The sequence below is a fragment of the Neoarius graeffei genome, chromosome 2, assembly GCF_027579695.1.
Source record: "Neoarius graeffei isolate fNeoGra1 chromosome 2, fNeoGra1.pri, whole genome shotgun sequence".
Taxonomy (NCBI): Eukaryota; Metazoa; Chordata; class Actinopteri; order Siluriformes; family Ariidae; genus Neoarius; species Neoarius graeffei.
The window spans coordinates 117,939,087-117,965,063 of NC_083570.1; the positions used below are offsets into that span (position 1 = coordinate 117,939,087).

A 25,977-nucleotide genomic window follows, 5' to 3' on the forward strand; every position below is an offset into this window, starting at 1 on the left:
CTTCTACTCATTACATTTTCACACAAGTATCTGTACTTTCTACTCCTTACATTTTTAAAATGAACAGTTTCGTTACTATTTAAGTTTGGCCATTTTTTAAAAAAATATATATTTATTCTATTTTCCTCCGTCATGTGCGTCTTCCAATACAGATCAGTGGCGCCAATCCACACCTATGAGGTCAAGCGTAATTGGCTAAATCATAGTAAAACAAACGGTCATTGGTTAGACGATTCATCCCATTTGAGCAGACTCAAAGGAAGTCATCACTCGTGCTCAGATGAATGGTGAAATGGCTGAGGGATTGGACACAGGAGATGGAGAAGGAGACCAAAAAGACCTTCCACCTCACCCGTGGCCTTATCTGAAAGAATTCTTCGAAATCGTCGGAAGCAAAAACGACTCGTTTCAAATGCAGTGCAAACTCTGCATCCCGAAGACGCACGTCCTTTTGGCTTTCAAAAACTCGCCGTCAAATTTGAAAAAACATATAGAGGTAAGCTGTTTTCTTTCTTTCTTTCTTTCTTTCTTTCTTTCTTTCTTTCTTTCTTTCTCAAAGACTGATAGTCTAACTGCGCAGTATTTTGCTGCAGTTTGGCTAGCATACTGCAGCCTAGTAGCAGCTAAATTGCCAAAGAGTTAGCTAGCTTTTGTCTTAAAAAAAAGCTGCCGTTTTCCCCCAAAGTCTGAGCTACACTGTTGTGTATTATTATGATTTATTGCACCATGTTAATGTCATCTTATGCTTCCAGCATCTTTCACCGTTTTGTGTTGGTTGGTTGTGTACGAGATACTGAATTAACAATAGGCCTACCCTAGCTTAGTTATTTTTGTGTCACTTTTTTGTACAGACATATTTAATAATAGAGTACATTCCAATGTATTCAGATGTTTTCTTGAATTCAGTATTAGTGACCTGTCCAAATCTTTTCATCACTTAATTTAGAGCTATGCTTTTAATTTGAATGTTTCCACGGGCAATTGTGTATTGGTTTGAAGTGTGTGAGATTGTGACTGGCCTACTACTGTAGAGGAAACGTGCCTAATCAAAACTGTAAAATTATTGACAGTGTCCTATTCATGAACTAATGATTTGGTGTTTTATAATTTATTTATATATTGTTTATGTGCATTTTATTTTTCAGAGAAAACATGGTAATCATCTCGAACGCTACAAAGCCCTAACTTCAACAGCCCTGAGGAGAAAGGCTGAAGGAACACCTGAGCAAGGCCCACCAGCACCCAAACAATCAAAATTGTTCAACAGCAGGTCGGTGTCCCAGGCCAGTGTCGATAAAAAAATCCTCAACTTTATTGTGCAAGGTCTACATGCAACCAACACAGTGGAGCAGCAGGGGTTCAAAGAGCTGATTCAGCATCTTCAGCCAAATTTAAATGTCATGTCACGTAATACCATTGTGAACAAAATTCAGAAAATGTCTCTGGAAATGAAGAACAACCTGAAGGCAGCAATGAGTAAAATTGACTACATAGGCACGACAACTGACTGCTGGACAGCATATAGGAGAGGCTTTCTGGGCGTAACAGCCCATTGGATTGACCCTACCACCATGACCAGACGGTGTGCTGCCCTAGCTTGTAAGCAGCTGAATGGGCCCCACACCTTCTCTGCCCTTGCCAGTGCATTAAACGAAGTTCATTGCGAATTCAACATCCGAGACAAAATCACGCGCACTACGACTGACAATGGCTCCAATTTCATAAAAGCTTTTAAGCTGTATGGACAGACTGATGAAAACAACAACCCAGGTGCTTGTTTTGTTGAGGGTGGTGAAGGCAAAGATGACGGTGGTGAATCCATTGATGAGGAATTGGAGAGTGAGGGCATGGAGTTAATCGATGCTGGAGCGATACTTGATGAAGCTGAAGATGACACCCTGGAATACCAACTTCCCAGGCACCATCGCTGTGCTTGCCACCTACTTAATTTAGTGTCAACTGTTGATGTTGAGGAGGCCAATGTCAACAGCGCCTACAAGAGGGTTTCACGCTTAGCCTTTTCAAAGTGTTGGGGACTTTGGAACAAAAGCGCAAGATCTACCACAGCAGCAGAGGTTATCGAAAAGAACTGCAAACTGCAACTAGTGAGGCCGAATGCTACAAGATGGAATTCCATGTTCCTGGCGGTGGAGAGGATCATCAGAATAAAAAGGGAGCAGGGAGAAGGAGCCATCACAGCTGTATGCAGCACACTGAAGATAGCCATGTATGTACCAGCCACTTTTAGTTTTTGTTTTTCAATCAATGTGAACATAAATGATGTAAAAAAGCATGTTAATGCATCTCCTCTATTTACAGTATATATACAGTATATATATATATATATATATATTTTTTCACTAATTTCTTGTGCAGGTGATTTGCAGAATTTGTTAGTTATTTAATTAAAGGCGTTATTTTGTGTTCTTTCTTTGTTGATTCAACAGGTTCACACCTGTGGAGCTTGCATTCCTGGCCGAATACACAAAGACCATGGCCCCGGTGGCGAAGGCCCTGGATGTGCTGCAGGGAGAGACGAATGTGCAGATGGGCTGGTTGGTGCCAACAATCACAATACTCAAGAATAAGCTCCAGAGCCTCAGCATTTCCTCCAAGTACTGTAGGCCTTTAATCGATGCTCTACTAAAAGGCCTTGAGAAGCAATTTGAACAAGTCCTCAAAGAACCAGAGCTAATCGCTGCTGCAATCCTCGTGCCCAAATTCAAGACAGGCTGGACAAGTGACGATTGCACCCTGACACTTGGTAAGTGCTACGTTTTTGTTACTATAATACAGAGACCATAGGCCTCAGTGAACAAATGGGATTTGAGGTGCTTTTTAAAAGAAACCAGTGTGTGGGCATGGCGTATGTGAGAATGCAGACTGGTTTAGCTTAGAGGGTGGGGGCAGCAACACCAAAGGCTCTGTCACCAACGGTACGTAGTCTGGTGCGGTAGATGACAAGTTGGTCTTTGCCAGAGGAACTCAGCGACCTAGGCTGGGTGTAGTGTTAGAGGAGGTCAGAGAGGTACTGGGGAGCAAGAGAGTTGAGTGATTTGTTGGTCAAGAGAAGGATTTTGTATGCAATGTGGGACTTCACTTGGATCCAATGAACATATCAGTCGATATGGACTGTAAAGGCCATACATTCTACTGGTTTCCATGGACAGTGTGACGCTCCCTCATATACCACCCAGTCACAAGCATTTACTGATGTATTTGTTCATAAGCAATATACAGTTAATCAATATGCTATTTACAATGTTGTAATTTCAGTTTTCTGTCTTATTTTCCTTGTATTCATTAGGTCTTGACTACATTAAAAGTCACTTGAAAGACCAAACTGAGGAGGATCAAGTTGAGAGCTCGCCGTCTTCTTCAGAGGAGGACTTCTTTTCTTCAATCAAGCAGGCCAGTTCCCAAGAAAACGCCAAACAGCTGGAGACTTACCTTGGCTCCCCAGGTGATACAATGGATGCACTGAAGTCTTTCCCAGCAATTTGCACCCTTTCCCTCAGGCTTAACACTGCACTCCCAGCCTCAGCTGCATGTGAGAGACTGTTTAGTGTAGCGGGACTGATCTTCCGTCCAAAAAGGGCACGTATTGATCACAAGAACTTTGAGAATCAGCTTCTTTTGAGGCTCAACAGAGCATTTTGGTAGTCTGAATGGGTATGCTGTCTTCCTTTCCATAATGGTGCACACACCACACACCGTCATACTTCTTGACTGTCCAGGTTTTATGGTCCATTGTTTGAAGGGTTCTATGAACCCCTTCATTACATTGATATCATTACACACACACACACACACTAACACACACACACAGTTGTGGCTAAAAAGTTAGGGTATAGCGCAATGTGTAGTTCATTTCTAAACCACTGTGCTGCCCCGAGGGCTCAACAGCAGACTCTACATGAGTCAGTTGAAGGGGATATGTTAAATGCACCTCACTAGCTGCCTGTGGACTTTGACTCTCATTTTTGTGTTTTTTTTTTTTTTCCTGAAAGTTACTAACCGATCTGACATACCCTGGGGGGAAAAGGATATCAAAGCAGTTAGGCATTAGGCAGTTTTTTTTTTTTTTTTTATCGGACCATCATCTTCAGGGATGTCTGTATAATTATAAAAGCTCATTTTAGTTTTGGGTTTGAATTTAATAGCAGCGGGGAAATTGTTTGCTTTTTTTCCCCGTTTTTTTTTTTTCTTGGATAAGGCAAACATGTATACCTCGTGCACTCCTAGTGTGTGCAGAATCGATCTCTCTACCTTTTCACCAACTGTACAGTTTGGATTAATACTATTTTGTTACAGGCTTATTACAGGCATTTGCAAGCCTGAATACCTTTGTTATGGCAAGCCTTGAGTGCTACCTTGAATGTAATAGCAAAAGGGAAATTGTTTGCCTTATCCAAAAAAAAAAAAAAAATCAAACATGTATACCTTGTGCACTCCTAGTGTGTGCAGAATCTCTCTCGCTCTCTCCTCGCTCTCTCGCCACACAAACTTTGAGTACATGGAATACCTTTTCACCAACTGTACAGTTTGGATTAATACTATTTTGTTACAGGCTTATTACAGGCATTTGCAAGCCTCAATACCTTTGTTATGGCAAGCCTTGAGTGCTACCTCTGGACGTCCAATAAAGTTTGAGAAAGAACAAGCTCCTCAAGTTGCTTTGTCTTTGACAGTAAGGGGTTTATGATAATACTGTGTTTTGGGCTGAATGCAGGCCTATAATCAGTTTCAAATTAAGTTTCCAATCTTTATAGTGGCATCAACTAATGTATTATTATTTTTTGTAAATTTACTTTATACTTTTATACTTTAAGTAGGTTTTTGAGCACATACTTTTTCACTTTTACTTGAGTAAAAACGTCAAGTTGATACTTCAACTTTTTCCAGAGTAGTTTTAAACTACAGTATCTATACTTTTACTTAAGTAACAAATATGAGTACTTTTGACACCACTGCTGAGGAGTGTGCTCCCATCACCCAATAAAGCATCCAGCCAGAGCAGGTCATGATATATTTTTTACCATATTAACATGCCATTGTTGCGTGTTATGCCTGATGTAAAGACTCTCGTCTCTGCGAGCCTACCACACAGATTTAATACTTGTCATTTTTAGGGCATACCTAACAACATGTGTTTTCTTTCTCTCTCTCTTCCCCCCCCAATCTGTCCCTCTGAGTTACATGTTGGTCCTGGGATTGAGATGCTGGCCTCTTCTGCCCCTCGGACCTGCTTGATCCATCCTGGTGCCCTGTGTCTGGTCGGAGTTTTATCGCACCGCTCCTGGGAAGGACGGCCCCATGAGGACAGTTGAGGGTTATACCTGGAGGATGCTCTGGACTCTTACAGTAATGCTTTTATGGCCGAGGACTACAGTTGTCTTGCTAACTTTAGGACTGCAGTTATCATGAACAGTTTTGCACTCAAGTTTCCATCAATGAAGAGTTATAACATCAATGAAACTGTCCTCATGTTAAAACTGTTAATATTATAGTCAGGCTGTCTGTTGTTGCCCAAATGAGGATGGGTTCCCTTTTGAGTCTGGTTCCTCTCGAGGTTTCTTTCTCATGTCGTCTGAGGGAGTTTTTCCTTGCCACCGTCACACAGGCTTGCTCATTGGGGATAGATTAGGGATAAATTAGCTCATGTTTTAAGTCGTTCAAATTCTGTAAGCTGCTTTGCGACAATGTTTATTGTTAAAAGCACTATACAAATAAACTTGACACCACCCATACACTACATTTCTATATTCACATAACACACACACCACCCATACACTACATTTCTATATTCACATAACACACACACCACCCATACACTACATTTCTATATTCACATAACACACACACCACCCATACACTACATTTCTATATTCACATATAACACACACACCACCCATACACTACATTTCTATATTCACATAACACACACACCACCCATACACTACATTTCTATATTCACATAACACACACACCACCCATACACTACATTTCTATATTCACATATAACACACACACACACACACACACCACCCATACACTACATTTCTATATTCACATATAACACACACCACCCATACACTACATTTCTATATTCACATATAACACACACACACACACACACCACTCATGCACTCTGAACACACGCTCACCCACACACCACCCATACACTACATTTCTATATTCACATATAACACACACCACCCATACACTACATTTCTATATTCACATATAACACACACACACACTACATTTCTATATTCACATATAACACACACACACCACCCATACACTACATTTCTATATTCACATATAACACACACACCACCCATACACTACATTTCTATATTCACATATAACACACACACCACCCATACACTACATTTCTATATTCACATATAACACACACCACCACCCATACACTACATTTCTATATTCACATATAACACACACACCACCCATACACTACATTTCTATATTCACATATAACACACACACCACCCTTACACTACATTTCTATATTCACATATAACACACACACCACCCTTACACTACATTTCTATATTCACATATAACACACACCACCCATACACTACATTTCTATATTCACATATAACACACACACCACCCATACACTACATTTCTATATTCACATATAACACACACACCACCCTTACACTACATTTCTATATTCACATATAACACACACACACCACCCATACACTACATTTCTATATTCACATATAACACACACACCACCCTTACACTACATTTCTATATTCACATATAACACACACCACCCATACACTACATTTCTATATTCACATATAACACACACACACAACATTTCTATATTCACATATAACACACACACACCACCCATACACTACATTTCTATATTCACATATAACACACACACCACCCATACACTACATTTCTATATTCACATATAACACACACACCACCCATACACTACATTTCTATATTCACATATAACACACACCACCACCCATACACTACATTTCTATATTCACATATAACACACACACCACCCATACACTACATTTCTATATTCACATATAACACACACACCACCCTTACACTACATTTCTATATTCACATATAACACACACCACCCATACACTACATTTCTATATTCACATATAACACACACACCACCCATACACTACATTTCTATATTCACATATAACACACACACCACCCTTACACTACATTTCTATATTCACATATAACACACACACACCACCCATACACTACATTTCTATATTCACATATAACACACACACCACCCTTACACTACATTTCTATATTCACATATAACACACACCACCCATACACTACATTTCTATATTCACATATAACACACACACCACCCATACACTACATTTCTATATTCACATATAACACACAGACCACCCTTACACTACATTTCTATATTCACATATAACACACACCACCCATACACTACATTTCTATATTCACATATAACACACACACCACCCATACACTACATTTCTATATTCACATATAACACACACACCACCCTTACACTACATTTCTATATTCACATATAACACACACACCACCCTTACACTACATTTCTATATTCACATATAACACACACACACACACACACACACACACACACACACACACACACACACACACACACAACCCATACACTACATTTCTATATTCACATATAACACACACACCACCCATACACTACATTTCTATATTCACATATAACACACACACCACCCTTACACTACATTTCTATATTCACATATAACACACACACCACCCTTACACTACATTTCTATATTCACATATAACACACACCACCCATACACTACATTTCTATATTCACATATAACACACACACCACCCTTACACTACATTTCTATATTCACATATAACACACACACACCACCCATACACTACATTTCTATATTCACATATAACACACACACCACCCTTACACTACATTTCTATATTCACATATAACACACACACACACCACCCATACACTACATTTCTATATTCACATATAACACACACACCACCCATACACTACATTTCTATATTCACATATAACACACACACCACCCATACACTACATTTCTATATTCACATATAACACACACCACCACCCATACACTACATTTCTATATTCACATATAACACACACACCACCCATACACTACATTTCTATATTCACATATAACACACACACCACCCATACACTACATTTCTATATTCACATATAACACACACACCACCCATACACTACATTTCTATATTCACATATAACACACACACCACCCTTACACTACATTTCTATATTCACATATAACACACACACACCACCCATACACTACATTTCTATATTCACATATAACACACACACCACCCTTACACTACATTTCTATATTCACATATAACACACACACACACACACACACCACCCATACACTACATTTCTATATTCACATATAACACACACACCACCCTTACACTACATTTCTATATTCACATATAACACACACACCACCCTTACACTACATTTCTATATTCACATATAACACACACACCACCCTTACACTACATTTCTATATTCACATATAACACACACACACACACCACCCATACACTACATTTCTATATTCACATATAACACACACACCACCCATACACATTTCTATATTCACATATAACACCCATACACTACATTTCTATATTCACATATAACACACACACACACCACCACACACTACATTTCTATATTCACATATAACACACACACACACACCACCACACACTACATTTCTATATTCACATATAACACACACACCACCACACACTACATTTCTATATTCACATATAACACACACACCACCCATACACTACATTTCTATATTCATATATAACACACACACCACCCATACACTACATTTCTATATTCACATATAACACACACACACACACACACACACACACACACACACTACATTTCTATATTCACATATAACACACACACACACTACATTTCTATATTCATATATAACACACACACCACCCATACACTACATTTCTATATTCACATATAACACACACACCACCCATACACTACATTTCTATATTCACATATAACACACACACCACCCATACACTACATTTCTATATTCACATATAACACACACACACACACACACACACACTACATTTCTATATTCACATATAACACACACCACCCATACACTACATTTCTATATTCACATATAACACACACACACACACACCCATACACTACATTTCTATATTCACATATAACACACACACACACCACCCATACACTACATTTCTATATTCACATATAACACGCACACCACTCATGCACTCTGAGCATACACTCTCTCTCTCTCACACACACACACACACACGACTTATGCACTTAATTTTTGTATTTACATGTAACATATCTTAACACAAACACACACGCATGCACACACACAATTCGTATACTACAGCTCATCTATGTCTACATGCAGTGCACATACTTTCCCTCTCTCTCTCTCTCTCTCAGACACACACACACACACACACCACTCATGCACTACACCTCATCTATGTCATGTGTTACATCAGTGTAACACTTTCACTCACTCACGCACACACACATTTTGTAACTCAACACATTTAGTTTGTACAGTACTTACAATGGACAATATCACAACATGTTGTGTTTACATATGTTGTATGTATGAGTTAAGTATACAAGTATTTTCCTTTTCCTGAGCAAAGCACTCTTTATTCAAGCCTGACTAATATCCTTACTACTTCCCAGGTGCCTGGGACAGGTGATCTTTTAGTTTTTACTTTTGCAGTTTCGTAGTGATCGATAAAATCCTGATGCTTAAACAAGTTGGATGGTTTCTTTGTTTTGCAGATGCTTTGTTACATAAATAAATTAATACATTAATTTCTGACCTCTTGGCTCACATGGGTTTTGTTCATGAGTTCGGCACCAGATACATCAGAATACAGGAAATCAAATCTAGCTAATTCAAAATTTCTTGGGGGAGGACCCCCGGAACCCCCCGCTTTATTTAGTCACAGCATGGCCACGCCTTGTATATCCTTGGCCCCCCTTTGGCCCCCCCATGTAAAAAATCCTGGCTACACCACTGTGCTTCACACATCTCTACAAAATCTCTCTTTAATCAGAGTTCACATGAACAGCTCTTTCCTGAGAAGATCAGACGGTCAGTAATCAGACTGTGTGTGTATTTTATAGAACAGGGTCGGACTCTAATTAGCTTTTGGAGAAGTCGTTATCAGAGAGGGTCACACACTTTAAAACCCAGAGTGTGAATGTTTAAATGGTTTATTCAGGACTGACAAGAACAAGTGAGAGTGTGTTTTCTTTAGACAGAATGGGTTTGTCGACTCTTCTGACTTGGATGAAGATTAGACCATGTTTTATTATTAATGAACGCAGAAAACCAGGTCATGTCAAAGGCTTCAAAAACGTTTCTGCAAACACAAGTAGTGAAATATAGATTTTTAAATAACCTGTTATTTAGAAAGAAACATTTTGTGGCTGTTCAAATTGGTGCATTTTTCAATGTATGGTAGAGTTTTAATTTCAGAAAAGAATTCTTCTTCTTTACAGTTCTGTGTGTGTGTGTGTGTGTGTGTGTGTGTGTGTGTGTGTGTGTGTGTGTGTTTTCCCATGGACTGGTGATGTTTGTGAACCTGATGTTAATCATATCTGTAGAATAAAACAGAGCGTAGTGGTCGTTCCCTGTGATCTCCTCTCACACACACCTATTGATCCTGTTCTCCACTTTAGCTCTGGGTTACTGTATGAATGGAACGGAGTCAGTGGGTTTACTCACAGACAGTCTGTATTTATGACTAAATGTGGAATAGGAGATGATTTTAGTGAAAGCACCACTGAGGAAAACTGCATGGGTTTAATCCTGCTGATCCACTGAGCTGCTTCTGTAACGTAGATCTGGCAACCCTGTTCAGAGCAGCGAGACGGAGACGTCCTGAGAGAATATTTACTACTTTATCCTTTTATTACTATATTACTAGGGGCCCATGGAGCAAAACTGTAGGAACCCTATTATTATTATTATTATTATTGCTCCTAAAAGTATGTGGACAGAAAACTGTAACTCACACAGACACCAAACTTGGTTTATCGGGGCCTTTCACATGGCGTAATCCTAACTGTGGATTTGTTTATGTGGCCATGTTTAAGTTTCGTGTTTGACGACCAGCACAAGTGTACACGAGTGATTGTGAGCCCAATTCAGTAAACATCTACAGATAAACTTATAGAAGTTACACAGCGAAATTTCTCCTCTGCATTTAACACCCATCTGAAGCAGTGAACACACACACACACACACACACACACACAGAAGTGTGCAGGGAAAAAGAAAAAAATTATGGGTAAATTAAGAAAGAAAGCACAACTTTATTCACCACACCATGCAGCCATGCTAACAGCGCCCGGGGAGCAGTTGGGAGTTCGGTGCCTCGCTCAAGGCCGTCCCATATTAACCTAACCGCATGTCTTTGGACTGTGGGGGAAACCGGAGCACCCGGAGGAAACCCATGCAGACACGGGGAGAACATGCAAACTCCACACAGAAAGGCCATCGCCGGCCACAGGGCTTGAGCCCACAACCTTCTTGCTGTGAGGCGACCGTGCTAACCACTACACCACCGTGCCGATTATATGGCTCTGTGATGCCTGCATATTTCAGCTTTTGGATGGAGCGCAATCTGCTGGTAGAATCTAAATATTTGATCGTTTCAGATAGTACTGACTGCAGTCGTCTCGATTTTCATTATTAACCATTGCGTTTTATCCACAGGGGGCGCTAAAACTGAAATATTGTAATACCTTAAAAGGTAGACTGCCTTTGCCACGTGGCCCTAAATTCTCCGCAATTTTTTCCTGCTTCACCATGACCCAATTCAAGATACCACATCATGCATCCCATGGTGGGCTTTCCCTGTTCACGCAAGGCATTGTGGGATACAAATTTGAAACAGGAGAGAAAAATGGAGGACGTGAGTGTGCGAATGAAACGTGAAAGAGCGACTACAGTAACGGAAAGCGAGAAGAAAAGACGTTATGTTATATACGAAGGAAAGGAAACGCAGGACCAAACTAATAAATATGGGCGCTCAGCGAGCACCTCGGTGTGATCAGCTGTTCGTTTACCGACAGAATGATGGAACTGTCAGTGCATGCTCAAAGGTAAACCTGTAGATGGCAGTAACGCAACACTGTGGATGCCAGCTGCCCTAAAACCCAAAAGAAGAAGGTAAACCTGCGCATGCGCACACGGACTTCCTCTGTCTGCTTGACTGCGCGAAGCGAGCGATTTCATGCACATTATTTGCTTTAATCCCCTCAAATTAAATAATTTCCCAGCCACAGAATGGCCTGATATTTTGTGAGATATTACAGAAATAAACAGATATCACAATCACCACATTTCAGAGGGAACTAAATTTCACCGATTTTATGAAATCGAAAGGCCGTCTTGCTTTAAGAACCTCTTAAATAAGAAATTTAAAATCGGGTGTGGTCTCACTTGGCCCCTTATTGCTTGGACCCCGATGATCGCTGCTTGTGGCTATATTTATTACTATATTACATTATTTGAATTACTCAAAAATCAACAGAAAGACGGTTACTATGGTCGGCTCCATTTAATTTTTCTTTAAATTTTTTTTTTATTTTAAAAAAAATTGGCTTTTAATCAGTTCTGTGGCATTAACGTCACATTTTAGTTTTCAAATTTTATATTCCCGAGATCATTTCCACCATGTCACTGCTGCTCACACAGAGGGCAGTTAGTTTGAGTCTCAGGTGCAGTTTGTGGGATTCGTTACAGTGTTGCAGTAAATTTCACAGTGAGTTCAGACACATCGCAGTCGGATCAAGTCCCGTTTTGTGCTGCAGCTTCTCACATACGTCCATCTGACCCAAAGACTCTGTGACAAATCATCAGTGTGCAGTGAACAGAAACAATCTTCCTCCTCAGGACACTGATGATGAAGCTAAAACCTCTGCTTCAGTCTCACTATTAGAGAATGGGTCTTACTGAGGAGCAGGTCATGTGACTCTCAGAGAGATGATCTTACCACAGTATCTCCAGTTTACAGTGAGGATTCTCCAGTACAGCAGAGAGACGCTTCACTCCTGAGTCTCCCAGATTATTACGGGTCAGATGCAGTTCTCTCAGGTGTGAGGGGTTTGATCTCAGAGCTGAACTCAGAGCAGCGCAGCCTTCATCTGAGACACCACACTGCCGCAACCTGCAGAGACACAATGACACACACTTCATCAACAGATTTAATACTGACTTTAAAGATGAGGAGTGTAGTGGTCTAACAAAGTCAAAACACTTTGGATGCTGTTTAGTTGTTACGCGCTTATCTCCAGAGGTGGACAGTAATGAAGTACATTTACTTGAGTTCTGTACTGAAGTCCACTTTTTGAGTATCTGTACTTTACTTAAGTATTTTTTTGGAAACTTATGACTAACTTCACTACATTTGAAAGACAAATATCGTACTTTTTACTCCACGACATTTCTATCAGGGTCCTCGTTACTATGAAGCGGCTTTGAAAGTGGATGTTTTTTCTTTTCTTTTCTAAAACGTGATTGTTTATTCGCAGGTGACACTGAGACAATCTATCAGTAATCACGAGGGTCACGTCACAGCCGTAGACTGGATAAAATCAAGTTCAGTGATTTCTCCACAGCATTATTTGAACACGATCAGTTGATGGCAGAATGGAAGGAGGCGGTTCTTCTGGGGAATGAATGCACCCATGGCCATACCGAGAACCCATCTTTCAGTTTTCGGAAAGGAATAAAGAGTTGTTTCGTTTTAAATATTTGTTTTGTTTACCTAAAACGAACCACATCACGGCCTACAAAAACTCGCTGTCCAACCTGCGGAAGCATATTGAGGTCTGGAAGCGTTTTATTCCAAGAGAAAGCTTGCAGTGAAGTTGTCTGTGCTTTTAAAGCTAGCGATAATGTTGCAATAGCTATGCAGTCTGGTTAGTCAAATGACTTTCTATGGATTTTCCCGCCAAGTTGCCGTAGCCTTGTCCACAGCTAATGTTAACTCATAGCTAGTTAACTTGGACACTGTTAGTTAGCATGTAAAAACAGAGTTATGCTAACATGAATAATGTTAACTTATCTGACGTCCTTTCAGAAATATATGTTTTAGCATAATCTTGCCAAATAAACAGCATGTAGAAATCCTACTTTTCTAGTAACATTAGCGACCCAATATGATTTTGAGTTTGAAAAGCATTTGCTAGCATGTCAGGTGGAGCGTCACTGACTAGCTAGCTTAACGTTAAACCACCATGATGCACAGCATGGGTTCATTTTGTGAATTCACAAAATAATTCAGTCGGTCGCTTCAGAGGCATGAGGTATTATCAGCGTTGTGACAATAATACAACAGTGCGTTGACAGAAAATGTACTTTTAATACTTAAGTATTTTTAAAAGCAAGTACTTCACTACTTTAACTTAAGTAAAAGTTTGACTGGAGAACTTTCACTTGTATCGGAGTCACATTTGACCAGTGGGATCTGTAATTTGACTCAAGTAATGAAGTTGGGTTCTTTGTCCACCTCTGGAAATTAGTAATAATTCAAGACCACTTTAGGATCTTAGTGAAAGAACTACGGAGGAAAACTGCATGGGTTTAATACTGCTTGTTCACTGGGCTGCTTCTGTTACACAGATCTGGCAACCCTGTTCATCGCAGATACACAAAGACAGACTGAAAGAAAACTCACCAACACAAACTTTCAACTGTCAGAATATCAAAAAGTCAACAAAAGAATAGTTGATGTGGTTTGCAATTTATTTTCAGTTATTTTCTCTTTTTTCTTTCCATCTTTTCACTTTCCATGTCACTGCTGCTTTGAAACCCTGCTGCTCACACACAGGGCAGTTAGTTTGTGTCTCAGGTGCAGGGTTTTTTTTATTTTAATTTTTTATTTTGGGATTGCAGATTGTAATGCATGAATTCATCAAACCAACAGCATCATCTCTTCTGCATTCCATACATTTTCAGTATTGATGAACTTTATACAGTTTGGGAGAGATTAAGCGTTTACATAAAAGGAGAATAAAGAGAGTGACAGGTAAGTCCAGGAGAGGTTAGAGAAGAGGAGATTAAATAAAATTACAAATTTGAAAGATAAGAAGGGGTTCAACATATATGTGCATCTACAGTAAAGTTAAAGTTGCAGGAACTTTCCATAATCGTTCACGTGACACCTCCACAAAGTCTGGTCGTATGGGTTTTACATATTTGACCCACTTTGTCCATAACTTAATAAACAGAGTTTTCTTGAGACGGAGAGAGAAAGTGATCCTTTCCATATTGTAAATCTCATTTACTCTATTTATCCATTCTTGTATTGTAGGGGGTTCGGGGAGCAGCCAGCGTCTCGTAAGCGCTTTTTTGCAGGCACATATTAAAATACCAAACAAATATTCATCAGCGCACCTTGCCTGGAAGTCAACATGTCCTAAAAATAAAGGAAGAAACTGAAAGGGCAGGTCAGTATCAAACATCTTTCTGAATGCATTATGAATCTCTGCGCAGAATGGTTTGATCATTGGGCCGTCCCAAAACATATGCCAATGGTCAGCTTCTTGAGACGCGCACTGTCTCCAACATTTAGCATCTCCTCCCGCCACACGTACTTTTTGCTTTGGTGTGATTACAAAAAAAACGAATAAAACACTTCCATCCAAACTCCCTCCACATCTGAGAGTTTGTACATTTCCACTGGAGTTCACACACGTTCAGCCAGACCTCGTCTGATATTGGAACGTCTCTCTCTCTCCCCCACTTTTCTCTGATGTATTCTGTTGTGTGTCTTTGTCAATAGGCCTTTGTAAATTCTAGAGATAATGCCCTTATTTAGATTATTTTGGTAGGCGTCCAGGAGTACTTTCAATCCAGGATCATCCATATCCGTTTTATGTCTAATATGTTCAAAATAAGTTCGTATCTGGAGGGATCTAAAAAAGTCAGATTTTTCAAGTTGATATTCCTTCCTCAGACTTTCAAAGCCCTTCAATTTTCCTTTAGTTGTAAGGGAATAAAATGATATTATTCCTCTCAAAATCCAAGGTTTAAATCTATAATCCGTTTCGTTTGGTTTGAATCCGGGGTCATAGGCACACCACTGAATTATCTGGAAAATATTCTCCAATTTGTATTCTTCCTTTAACGTATTCCAAATATTTAATTGCGCTTTGATCCCTGGGTTTTCAATATTATTTCTGAATCTTCCCAAATTTTTATGAGCCAATATGGCATGGATCGGTGGGTCAGTCTGAATAGAGTGTTCTAGATCTTTCCATCTTGCATGAAATGCCGAGCTACATATAATCGATCAGAGGTTTAACCTGAGCTGCCAAATAATATTCTTTAAAATGAGGTAATGCCATCCCCCCTCCCCCCCTTTGGAAGTTGTAGTGTTTTAAATTTGACCCTGGGTTTCTGACCCTGCCATATGAATCTGGAGATGATTTTATTCAGTTCTGAAAACCATTTGAAGGAAATTTCTACAGGAAGTGCTTGAAATAAAAAGAGAGATCTTGGAAGTATATTCATTTTTACACTGTCTATTCTATGACTGAGGCTGAGGAAAGAGATCGAGTTCCACTTTTGTACGTCTTCTTTCATTTTTGTTCAAAGAGGCTCATAATTTATTTGTTATTGATGTGATTTCTTTTGGTATATTTATATATCCCTAAGTGTTTTAACGAGTTCTGGTCCCAATTAAGATGATATTTCTCTTTAAGGTGTTTAGGAGGTATGTATTTAAAAGTCAGAATCTGAGCTTTTTGTATGTTCAATTTATATCCTGCAAACTCGCCAAATCTTTCTAAAAGGTCCATTAATTTGACAAATGAACTAGATGGGCTCGTTAAACATATCAAAACATCAGCAGCATATAGCGCCACCTTGTGATCATCCCCCTTAATGGTTATGCCTTTGATATCTTCTGTCTGTCTCAGCCACTGTGCTAAAGGCTCTATAGAAAGTGCAGAAAGTGAAGGGGAAAGTGGACAGCCCCGTCTCGCTCCACGCTGTAGTATAATAGTGTCTGAGAGAGAACCGTTTATTTTTATCCGGGCTGATGGTTTGTCATAAAGTGTACACACACCCTGAATGAAATTTTCATGGATGCCAAATCTTTTAAGGGCCTTATATAGGAAAATCCAGCTGACTGAGTCGAAGGCTTTCTCTGCGTCCGAGCTAATTCTGAGGGCTTCGAGATGATTTTGTTGGATGTAATGCAGTATGTGCAGGGGCTGCCTGATGTTATCCTGAGCTTGTCTTTGCGAGACAAACCCAGTCTGGTCATTATGTATAATCCGAGGGAGGATTTTTTCCAGCCTTTTGGCCAGGATGGCTGTAAATCATTTATAATCAACGTTTAACACCGAAATGGGTCGAAACGATGCACATTCTAATTTATCCTTTCCCTCTTTAGGGAGAACAGAAATGACCGCCTCCTTCAGGAGGCATTTTTAAAATCCACTAAAGTTGTATTGCAAGCCCGAAGAAGACTTGGCATTAATTCAATTCGTAGGGCTTTATACCGCTCTGAAGGGAGACCGTCAGGACCTGGGGATTTGTTTGCTTTCAATCTGGAGATGGCGCTGTTAAGTTCTGCCTCAGTTATTGCTGCTGTTAAGATCCGATTGTGTTCCTCTGAAGCTGCAGGTAGATTAAGAGAGTTGAGAAATTCACCAATCTGCTGTCACACACACTTCATCAACAGATTTAATACTGACTTTAAAGATGATGAGTGTAGTGGTCTGACAAAGTCAAAACACTTCGGATGCTGTTTAGTTGTTACTCGCTTATCTCAAACGCTGTGTCCGGCTGTTACTCATCCCCGTGTTCAATGATGGCAGGAAGAGGGCAGGCAGGCAGGAAGACAGCAGGTGGTCAGGCAGGCAAGCAGACAAGTAGGCAGGCAAGGCCGGGATAGAAAGAGGTAGACAGCAGGCAGGCAAGCAGGTGGCACACAGTGGTGTAAAATACAATAGATTGCAGAGATCCACAGAAGGGTTATTCAGACTGAGTCCTCGAGATGAGAATTTAGTGCTCTTAGGGCAAACTCCTATATATGTTTAAAAAAAAAAAAGGGTTATTCCAAAGATGGAACTTCCAAAGGGTGAAATCAAAAAGTCATCTCAAAGTTAAAGGAGAACTGAAGGCAAATTTATCATCAAAATTCTATTCCTCATTTTATTAAATATAGGAATGCATTTTTGATCGCCATTTTGTCACTGCTATGGACCTTGTGCATGTGACGTCATGGTCACGTGATTATCTGTTTACACCGCCATATTGGGGATCACGCTTTCGCAAGTTTGTAAGTGATGCCCGCTGTCACAATGTCGTCTTCTCAAGTCTGCCTCTCGACTTATGCTGAATCTCTGGATGTCACAGCAAAAAAAAAAAAAAAACAACCCAACACGCTATAGAGATGAGATTGCTGTCTTAGGGGTCGACCCATATATCATTAGTGGGTTATTCTCCAAAAATGGTGGAAATGCTGTCACTTACTTTTGTAGACACCAAAATCAGCAAAGTTGACCTGATAATCACCCAAGTTATATATGTTCAATCAATAAAGACTGTTCTTGTAATGTAAAAATAAAGTCTATTGGTCTAAAAATTAATATTTAATTTTAGCTACTTATTTAAAATGGCAAGTTCATTGAATCGCCATGTCACTCTGATAATACATGGAAGTGGAATCATACTTTTATATAAATATACATTTCTGAATTAAATTAATCTAATTTACATTAACATTACATGCAATGACTAAACAATAAAATAGTTAAAAAATGGCTAAATATTATTAATAATATTAAATAAATATCTGTCACCCAAAATTATGTCATTGGTGTTACTGCTACACAACACTTTTATTTTGAAATTTGCATTGACTCTTGGGAGTTCCTTGTGGTCAAGAGGTCATTTGAGGACGTGTGGTGGTCAGAGACATCAGGTAAGTCAGATGGCTTACTTCATTTCTTTAAAAACGTCATGATTTCTTGTAGAATTTTACATGAAGCTTTAAAGCCGACCTGGCGACTTGTCCAGGGTGTACCCCGCCTTTCGCCCGTAGTCAGCTGGGATAGGCTCAAGCTTGCCTGCGACCCTGTAGAACAGGATAAAGTGGCTACAGATAATGAGATGAGATGAGCTTTTAAGCCTGTCATTTGTATTACTCAGTTTATAGCCATGGGAGTGAAATAATGAACATAAAACTTGAATACATAAAAGATTTTGATATCACTGAAAACATGTGGTCTGACACACAGCAGCCATTTTGTTGAAATTGTAGTTTTCCCCAAAAAAATGTCATTAGGGTTACCGTCATTGGGGTTACTCTTCTTCCTGGCAAAACCAGTAACACCAATGACATCCCTGTATAAATGACCCACATAAAAGCTACAAAAAATACATTAGGAGGAGAAAAAACTTAAATAATGGTTTTAAATGGTTTAATTATTGTATAGCCATCATTATGCTATTGTACTTTTCTATTTGTCAGGTATGGCCAAATTGAGTGCTGCTGAAAAGCAGAAATTATACAGGCAGCGGAGAGATGCAGACCCTGTACGTAGGGCAGAGTACTTGGAGAAAAGGCGTCAGGGTTATGTCAATGATATCCTGACCAAAAAAAGGAAGAATGTAGGAGAGTTAAGTGAAAGGGAGAAGAGGGCTCAGAGGAAGGCATGGCGTGTTAACCAGGCAAGACGCAGACAGCAAATGAGAGCAGTCCAGACAGTCTTGACAGACATTATTGGAGCTGTTCCACCAACACAGGAAGACCAGTCAGAGCCACAAACATTGCAACACTGACCAGAAGTGATTGAGAGCCATCATTGTGGGCAATGGTGTATTGTGAAGTATGATGAGCAGCCATACCCTGGCATTATCCTGATGGTGGAGGAACAGAATATCAAAATTAAATGCATGCACAGGAGCAGCAAGTATGACCTGAACAAGTTCTACTGGCCATCCCCAATAGAAGATGTGAACTGGTATGGGGAAGATCAAGTAATGTGCCTTATGCTCGAGCCAGTTGCTGTTAACAAGAGATACATCCAGTTGGATGACAAGATTTGGGCGTATCTGAAAGAAGAGCTGGGACTTTAAAAGGAGAGGTTAAAATAGGGAAATTAGAGTTGGAAAATGAGTTTATCTCCAAAAAAGGGGAGTATTATGTTCTTGTACGTCATTGGTGTTATGGCACGTCACTGGTGTTACTTCATGTTTTTTTCAGTGATGTCCTGTTATACATGAATTACTGTTACTATCCAGCAACATTTTCTTTTTGATCAGTTATGTATTCATTAGTTCATATTTTAAAGGCAAATTCTTGGATACTATTTGAATATTCTTCAACTACTTTTGGTTTTACAAGGAAAAAATTGATGGCGCAAGTCAAATGGATTTACATAATGTTGATTATTTACATTTTTTAATAAAGTTGCACATGTTCAATCAAATATTTTTGTTGGTTTTATGTTTATGTTTCCCAGATTCCACCTTTTCTGGAGAATGACCCTAGTAAGAGTGAAACCAAATCTGCGCTTGATTGTTCAAGTAATGAGCTGCCAGACGTAAGTTACCCCGATGTATATCACTATCTAATCAACACGCCAGGGGGTTACAGTGGTCAGTCACTAAAAGCCTACAAGTTAGGGCTGCACGATTATGGAAAAAATGATAATCACGATTATCTTGATCAAAATTGTAATCGCGATTATTAATCACGATTATTCTTGATGTTAGGGAAATCACTTAAATTTTATTTCACTATATTCAAACAAACAATATGAACAGCTTTCAGTGCAGAATGAAATTTAAAAGAGAAATTCTGATTTCCAAATGACAAATAAACGAAATTTATCCAAGAAATTACCAAAGGATGAAGGAACTGAAAACTCAATTGCAACAATTACATAGCATTATACTGAAGCCTACAAGTTTTTAGCTAGAAAGACCAGCCTATCAACATGCTCTGGCTTTAAACATGAGCAAACGCAGGTCACAACATTGCCTCCAGTGCTAAATAGTCTGTTGTTCCGACATAGTTAGCTTTTCTCTCTCACCTCAATCCGTTACCTACTCTCACGCTATCACCCCTTGAAGAAGATACCGCTGCACTGAAGCGCTGCGCACTTGGCCAGTGTTGCCAGATACTGCTGATGTTTTCCAGCCCAAAATATGTTCAAAACCCGCCAAAATGCACTTAAAACTGCCCAATCTGGCAACACTGCTTGGCTTGCTTGCTTGCTTATTTAGGCGGAGTAATGAAACTTTACATGCGTCGGTTCGCCCCCTAATGGTTTGGAGGAGTACTGGTCAAAAAGTGCTTGATCAGATATGCAGCAGAGCTCGCATTTTAAATGGAAATAAATCGCGATTTTCATTTAATTTAATCGTGGCAGCCAAAATCGCGATTTTCGATTAAATTCGATTAATTGTGCAGCCCTACTACAAGTCACTAGAAGCTTACAGATATTTCTCCTCAGGATGGGGACGGAACGTGCTAGTTCATATGCGTGAAAAGCGTTTTGTTATTTCTTCATAGGTGCGTACCATACATTGACTTTTCAGAATAGATCTTATTTGCATATCGCCATTATCGATGTTGAAACGAAACATAATCCTGTTTGAACAAAAATAAGAACTTATAGTAATACAAATAGTACCAGGGTCTAGGAATACTCAACGACTCAGCAACAAACCACTCTGCTTGACTTTTCTGGCCGCGAGTGGGCATGATTGAAAATGGAAAGTATATTTGTATTGACTAAATTGGAATGGACTCACCGTTTTATCTTCCTGGGACCTTGCCTCTCAGCCGCGCAGCCTCTCAGCCGCGCAGCCTCTCAGCCGCGCAGCCTCTCAGGCCGTGCAGCCTCTCAGGCTGCTCGCACGCAGTCAATGTGTGGATCATATGCGAGCAGGATGGTGTTATTGTGAGTGGCCACTGCACATGTATGGCAGGTCTGGGAGAAGTCTGCTCACACGTAGCAGCAACACTTCTTCCTCCGCTCTTGATCAGCGGGGAACCGGTAAAACGATAAACCCTTCGCGCTTTTTCTGTTAGAGCACCCTACTGCCACACAACAAGCCATTCTGACTGAAAATGTTAATCACGCTCCAAAAACTTCCGCGTGTGAAGTGAGCTGCGGCTTGATACCCAATATGGCGGATAAACAAACTTGACCTATGACGTAGGTGCACAAGGTCCATAGCAAGTTATGAGTGTTTGAAATATGCTATGCAATATATCAGTCCATATGTCAAAGCAGTGGCCGTAATCGAGATTCGTTGAGACCTGTGCAAGACATCGTAGGACGGAAGTAAAACTTACAGCGGAAATCAAAGTGACCAACATCTGCCAACGTTCCCTGTGTCCGAAATTACTCACTCGTTCCCTACTCCCTATGTAGGGAATTACTGGATAGTGAGCTCATGGGTAAAATGAAAAAACACTTTCGGACACTAGTCCGTCGCGCTGGTATTTACGTCATTACTGTCGCACAATTAAAACGTGCCAGATCAGTCAGCTGGTGGGTTTCAAAATAATAAATACACGCATGTGTTTTTGTGATAAATCCATATTATACTGAGCGTATTTCACACAATCAATACAAAGTACCTGCAGCTTTCAGTTTTTTTTAAATCAAGGCTGAATACTTTCTTCTCTGCCGCAGACTTTTATTCAATCAAATTTGAGACTTTTAATTTGATTTCTTTCAGCGCGACCGCAATGCATGATGGGATATATTGCTTTGGTTAGTGACCATCGCTGTACACTATTTTTCATGGTGCATTGTGGGATACTTTGAGTGCACTATATAGGGTGTAAATAATCCTCACTTAGGTTTCGGACAGCGCTACAAAATGGCGTCCCCACTATATAGTGCCCTATATAGTGAGTAGGGAGCGATTTCGGACACAGGGGTTGTCAAAAGACGCGCGCCCTCTTTCGAATGCTGATGCAATCAAGCCGGAAGTTTTGTTTGTTTTGATAGCGATCAGGAAAGTTTGAAAAAAGTAGGCAGTAATCGTCATTTAAACTCTTTTGTGCAATATTTTGTTTGGAAAACAGTTTTCAAAATGGCGGCACTGACACCTGGCTGACACTTCATGTTTCCAAGTCTCGGACAAGTCTCGTGAAGATCGCGCAGATAAGCGACGCCTGCCGTGAACCAAACGAACTAAATCCAACACGGCTAAAAAACGAATAGGCCGATAAGTATAATATTTAATTGCAATTAGTTGCCAATACGAGTCACGATATAAGGTTACTAAAACCGAAAACGTAATTGAATAACACGTTAAGAAATAAAGCAAGTTTAAAAATGACTTCAGTTCTCTTTTAAGTCTAATTGTTCAAGCATAGCTTTGAAGCGGAATAAATAAATAAATGAATGAAACGAAACCCCACAGCTATTGGTCTCCAGCATCTTCCTTTGGGCAATTCCATGTAAATGTCAACCTCACCATGCAAAAATAAAGCAACATGTAATACATCAAAACCACTCCCAGAGATATCACCTAGGCCTGTATTTTACAGATGTGAATAAGTTGAACCAATTTGTAACCAACCTAATATGTCACTGTCAGTCTTTCTTTCTTATAATGTAAAACCCAAGCTAAAATCAACTTTGATCATGTACAATTCTATATTATTGCCACAAGCCACAGAAATGTATGCTAAAATCCACAAAACAGCAAAACAATAGCCATCCTAAATATTATTTAAGAACTTTGATAGTTTTAGCTGATATTTAGAGAGTTTTTCAAAGGGTTATGGTGGTTAAATTGCTGATTTTCTAAACATATGCCATGTCTATTTCAGACGCGTCACATCCATAACGCTGACTTTTCCTTCCGAAACTCTGCATGAAGTACAAAATATTTTAAACAAAGATTTTTTAATATTCACCTTGGACCCCTCTATCAAATGGATATCTCCATTTCGACATTAGGTTTACAATTTCACAGAGTTTGATAAAAATGTACAGTCACCCAAGAAAAGTGATACTTTTTCTGTCACATCCATAACGCATCTTTTATTGGCATTTTCTGGCATGCCCTAGATGTACTATGGGAATTGTTCTTGTTCTATCACTTCTCCAGTATGATACAGCCTTAAAATATGCAACACCTGTTTAAATACTGGGAGACAATAAAACATGCACTGGGTCATTTGTTGCCATTTTGAGTTCAAGTGTCGCGTCCATAACGCTGGAATTGCTCCCTTGTCTAACTGAGACTCGACTGAGCACACGGAAGGCACCATCTTCCACCTGAACAGGTGACCTAAGGCTCTGTCAAAATAAAAGTTCCAAGCTGAGTGCCAGTAAATCGAAAGCAAAAAATATGAATCTCTAAACCAAAGCAAGTTTAAATTAAAGTTTGGCTCCTACAATGAGTGTGGAAAATTAACTTTATTATTCAGAACGTCATGAGGATTTAATATCACCTGTTTATTCTAATGAACACCGCGAGTTGGCCTAGTGGTTAGCGTGTCTGCCTCTCAACTGGGAGATTGTGAGCTGTACTCGCGATCGAGTCATACCAAAGACCATCATAAAAATAGCACCGACTGCCATCTGGTGAGGCACGCTGCAATACAGATACGACTGACCAAGAAACAATTCGAGAAACGCTGTCGAATTGGCTGAGAATCACCTACATCAACGTCATGCTCAATTAGATGTGTACGAGTTGGAACATCACTAAGTAAACACAAATATTCCCTAATAAGAGCAGACAATTGAGCAGAACGCCCCGGGGACAGATGCCCAAGTACGGTCTCAAGGCTAGACAATGTTTGAGTTCCTGAGCCTACCCCGCAACCTACTCTCATCAGGTGCAGTCTCACCATCATCATCCAGCACAGCCAGACTGCTAGACACATACCCTCTCACTGTATCTGCCATTAACACTGGATTAGCAGTCTGCTGCTGGGCATTCCCTCCCCCTACAGAAGACTGTGACACACGGTTGTAATATGGCTTCAGTAGGTTAATGTGGCACAGCTGAGTTTTCCTACTACGCCCTGGAGTCTGAAGCAGATAATTTAAGTCAGAGGTTTGACGGAGTACAGTAAAGGGGCCATGAAATTTAGCTTAAAAAGGGGAACCAATAACAGGTAGTAAGGCTAGAACCTGATCACCTGGGCAAAACTGACGGACCTCAGCCTTACGATCGTATAGCCGTTTCATTTTAACCTGGGAGGAGGTCAGCCTCTCCTTAGCCAACTCACCAGCCACGAACAGCCGATGCCGGAAACCACTGATGTAATGGATCAAATTCTGTGGAGGTTCAGATAAAGTCACAGAGTCACAAAATATATCCAGAGGCCCACGCACAGTATGCCCAAACACCAGCTCATTTGGGCTAAAACCAGTGCTCTCTTGAACAACCTGTCTAGCTGCTAACAGCAACCAGGGCAACCCCTGTTCCCAATCTTGCTGAAGCTCAACACAATAGCAACGCAACATAGACTTCAGGGTTTGATGAAACCTCTCCAGTGCCCCCTGACTTTGTGCGTGATATGCCGAAGCCTGGTTATGTCTCACTCGGCGCTGCTTTAACACCTGAGAAAACAAATGTGATGAAAAATTTGAACCCTGATCACTCTGTATAATTTTTGGAATCCCAAAGATGCCAATAAACTGTGTAAGTGCCTTAACCACTGACTAAAGCCTAGGTCACAACCGAACGTACGAATTTTTGGCCGTGCGATTTTTGGCGTTTCCCAAATCGCTGCGTTTTTTTTGTTCATGGA

At 40.0% G+C, this 25,977-nt stretch overlaps 1 protein-coding gene across 5 annotated transcripts in view; it reads right to left on the reverse strand.

Annotated features, from left to right (window-relative positions):
* The window catches only part of LOC132882168 (NACHT, LRR and PYD domains-containing protein 12-like), a 547,173-nt gene that overhangs the window by 168,795 nt on the left and 352,401 nt on the right, over window positions 1–25,977 (reverse strand). For 4 of the 5 annotated variants that reach the window (XM_060915441.1, XM_060915440.1, XM_060915439.1 and 1 more), the window contains one exon: window positions 13,213–13,386. The exons of the other annotated variant lie outside the window; for it this stretch is intronic. In XM_060915441.1, the coding sequence (XP_060771424.1) occupies window positions 13,213–13,386 (174 nt within the window). The remainder of the gene's footprint in view (window positions 1–13,212; window positions 13,387–25,977) is intronic. 5 annotated transcript variants of the gene reach the window in all.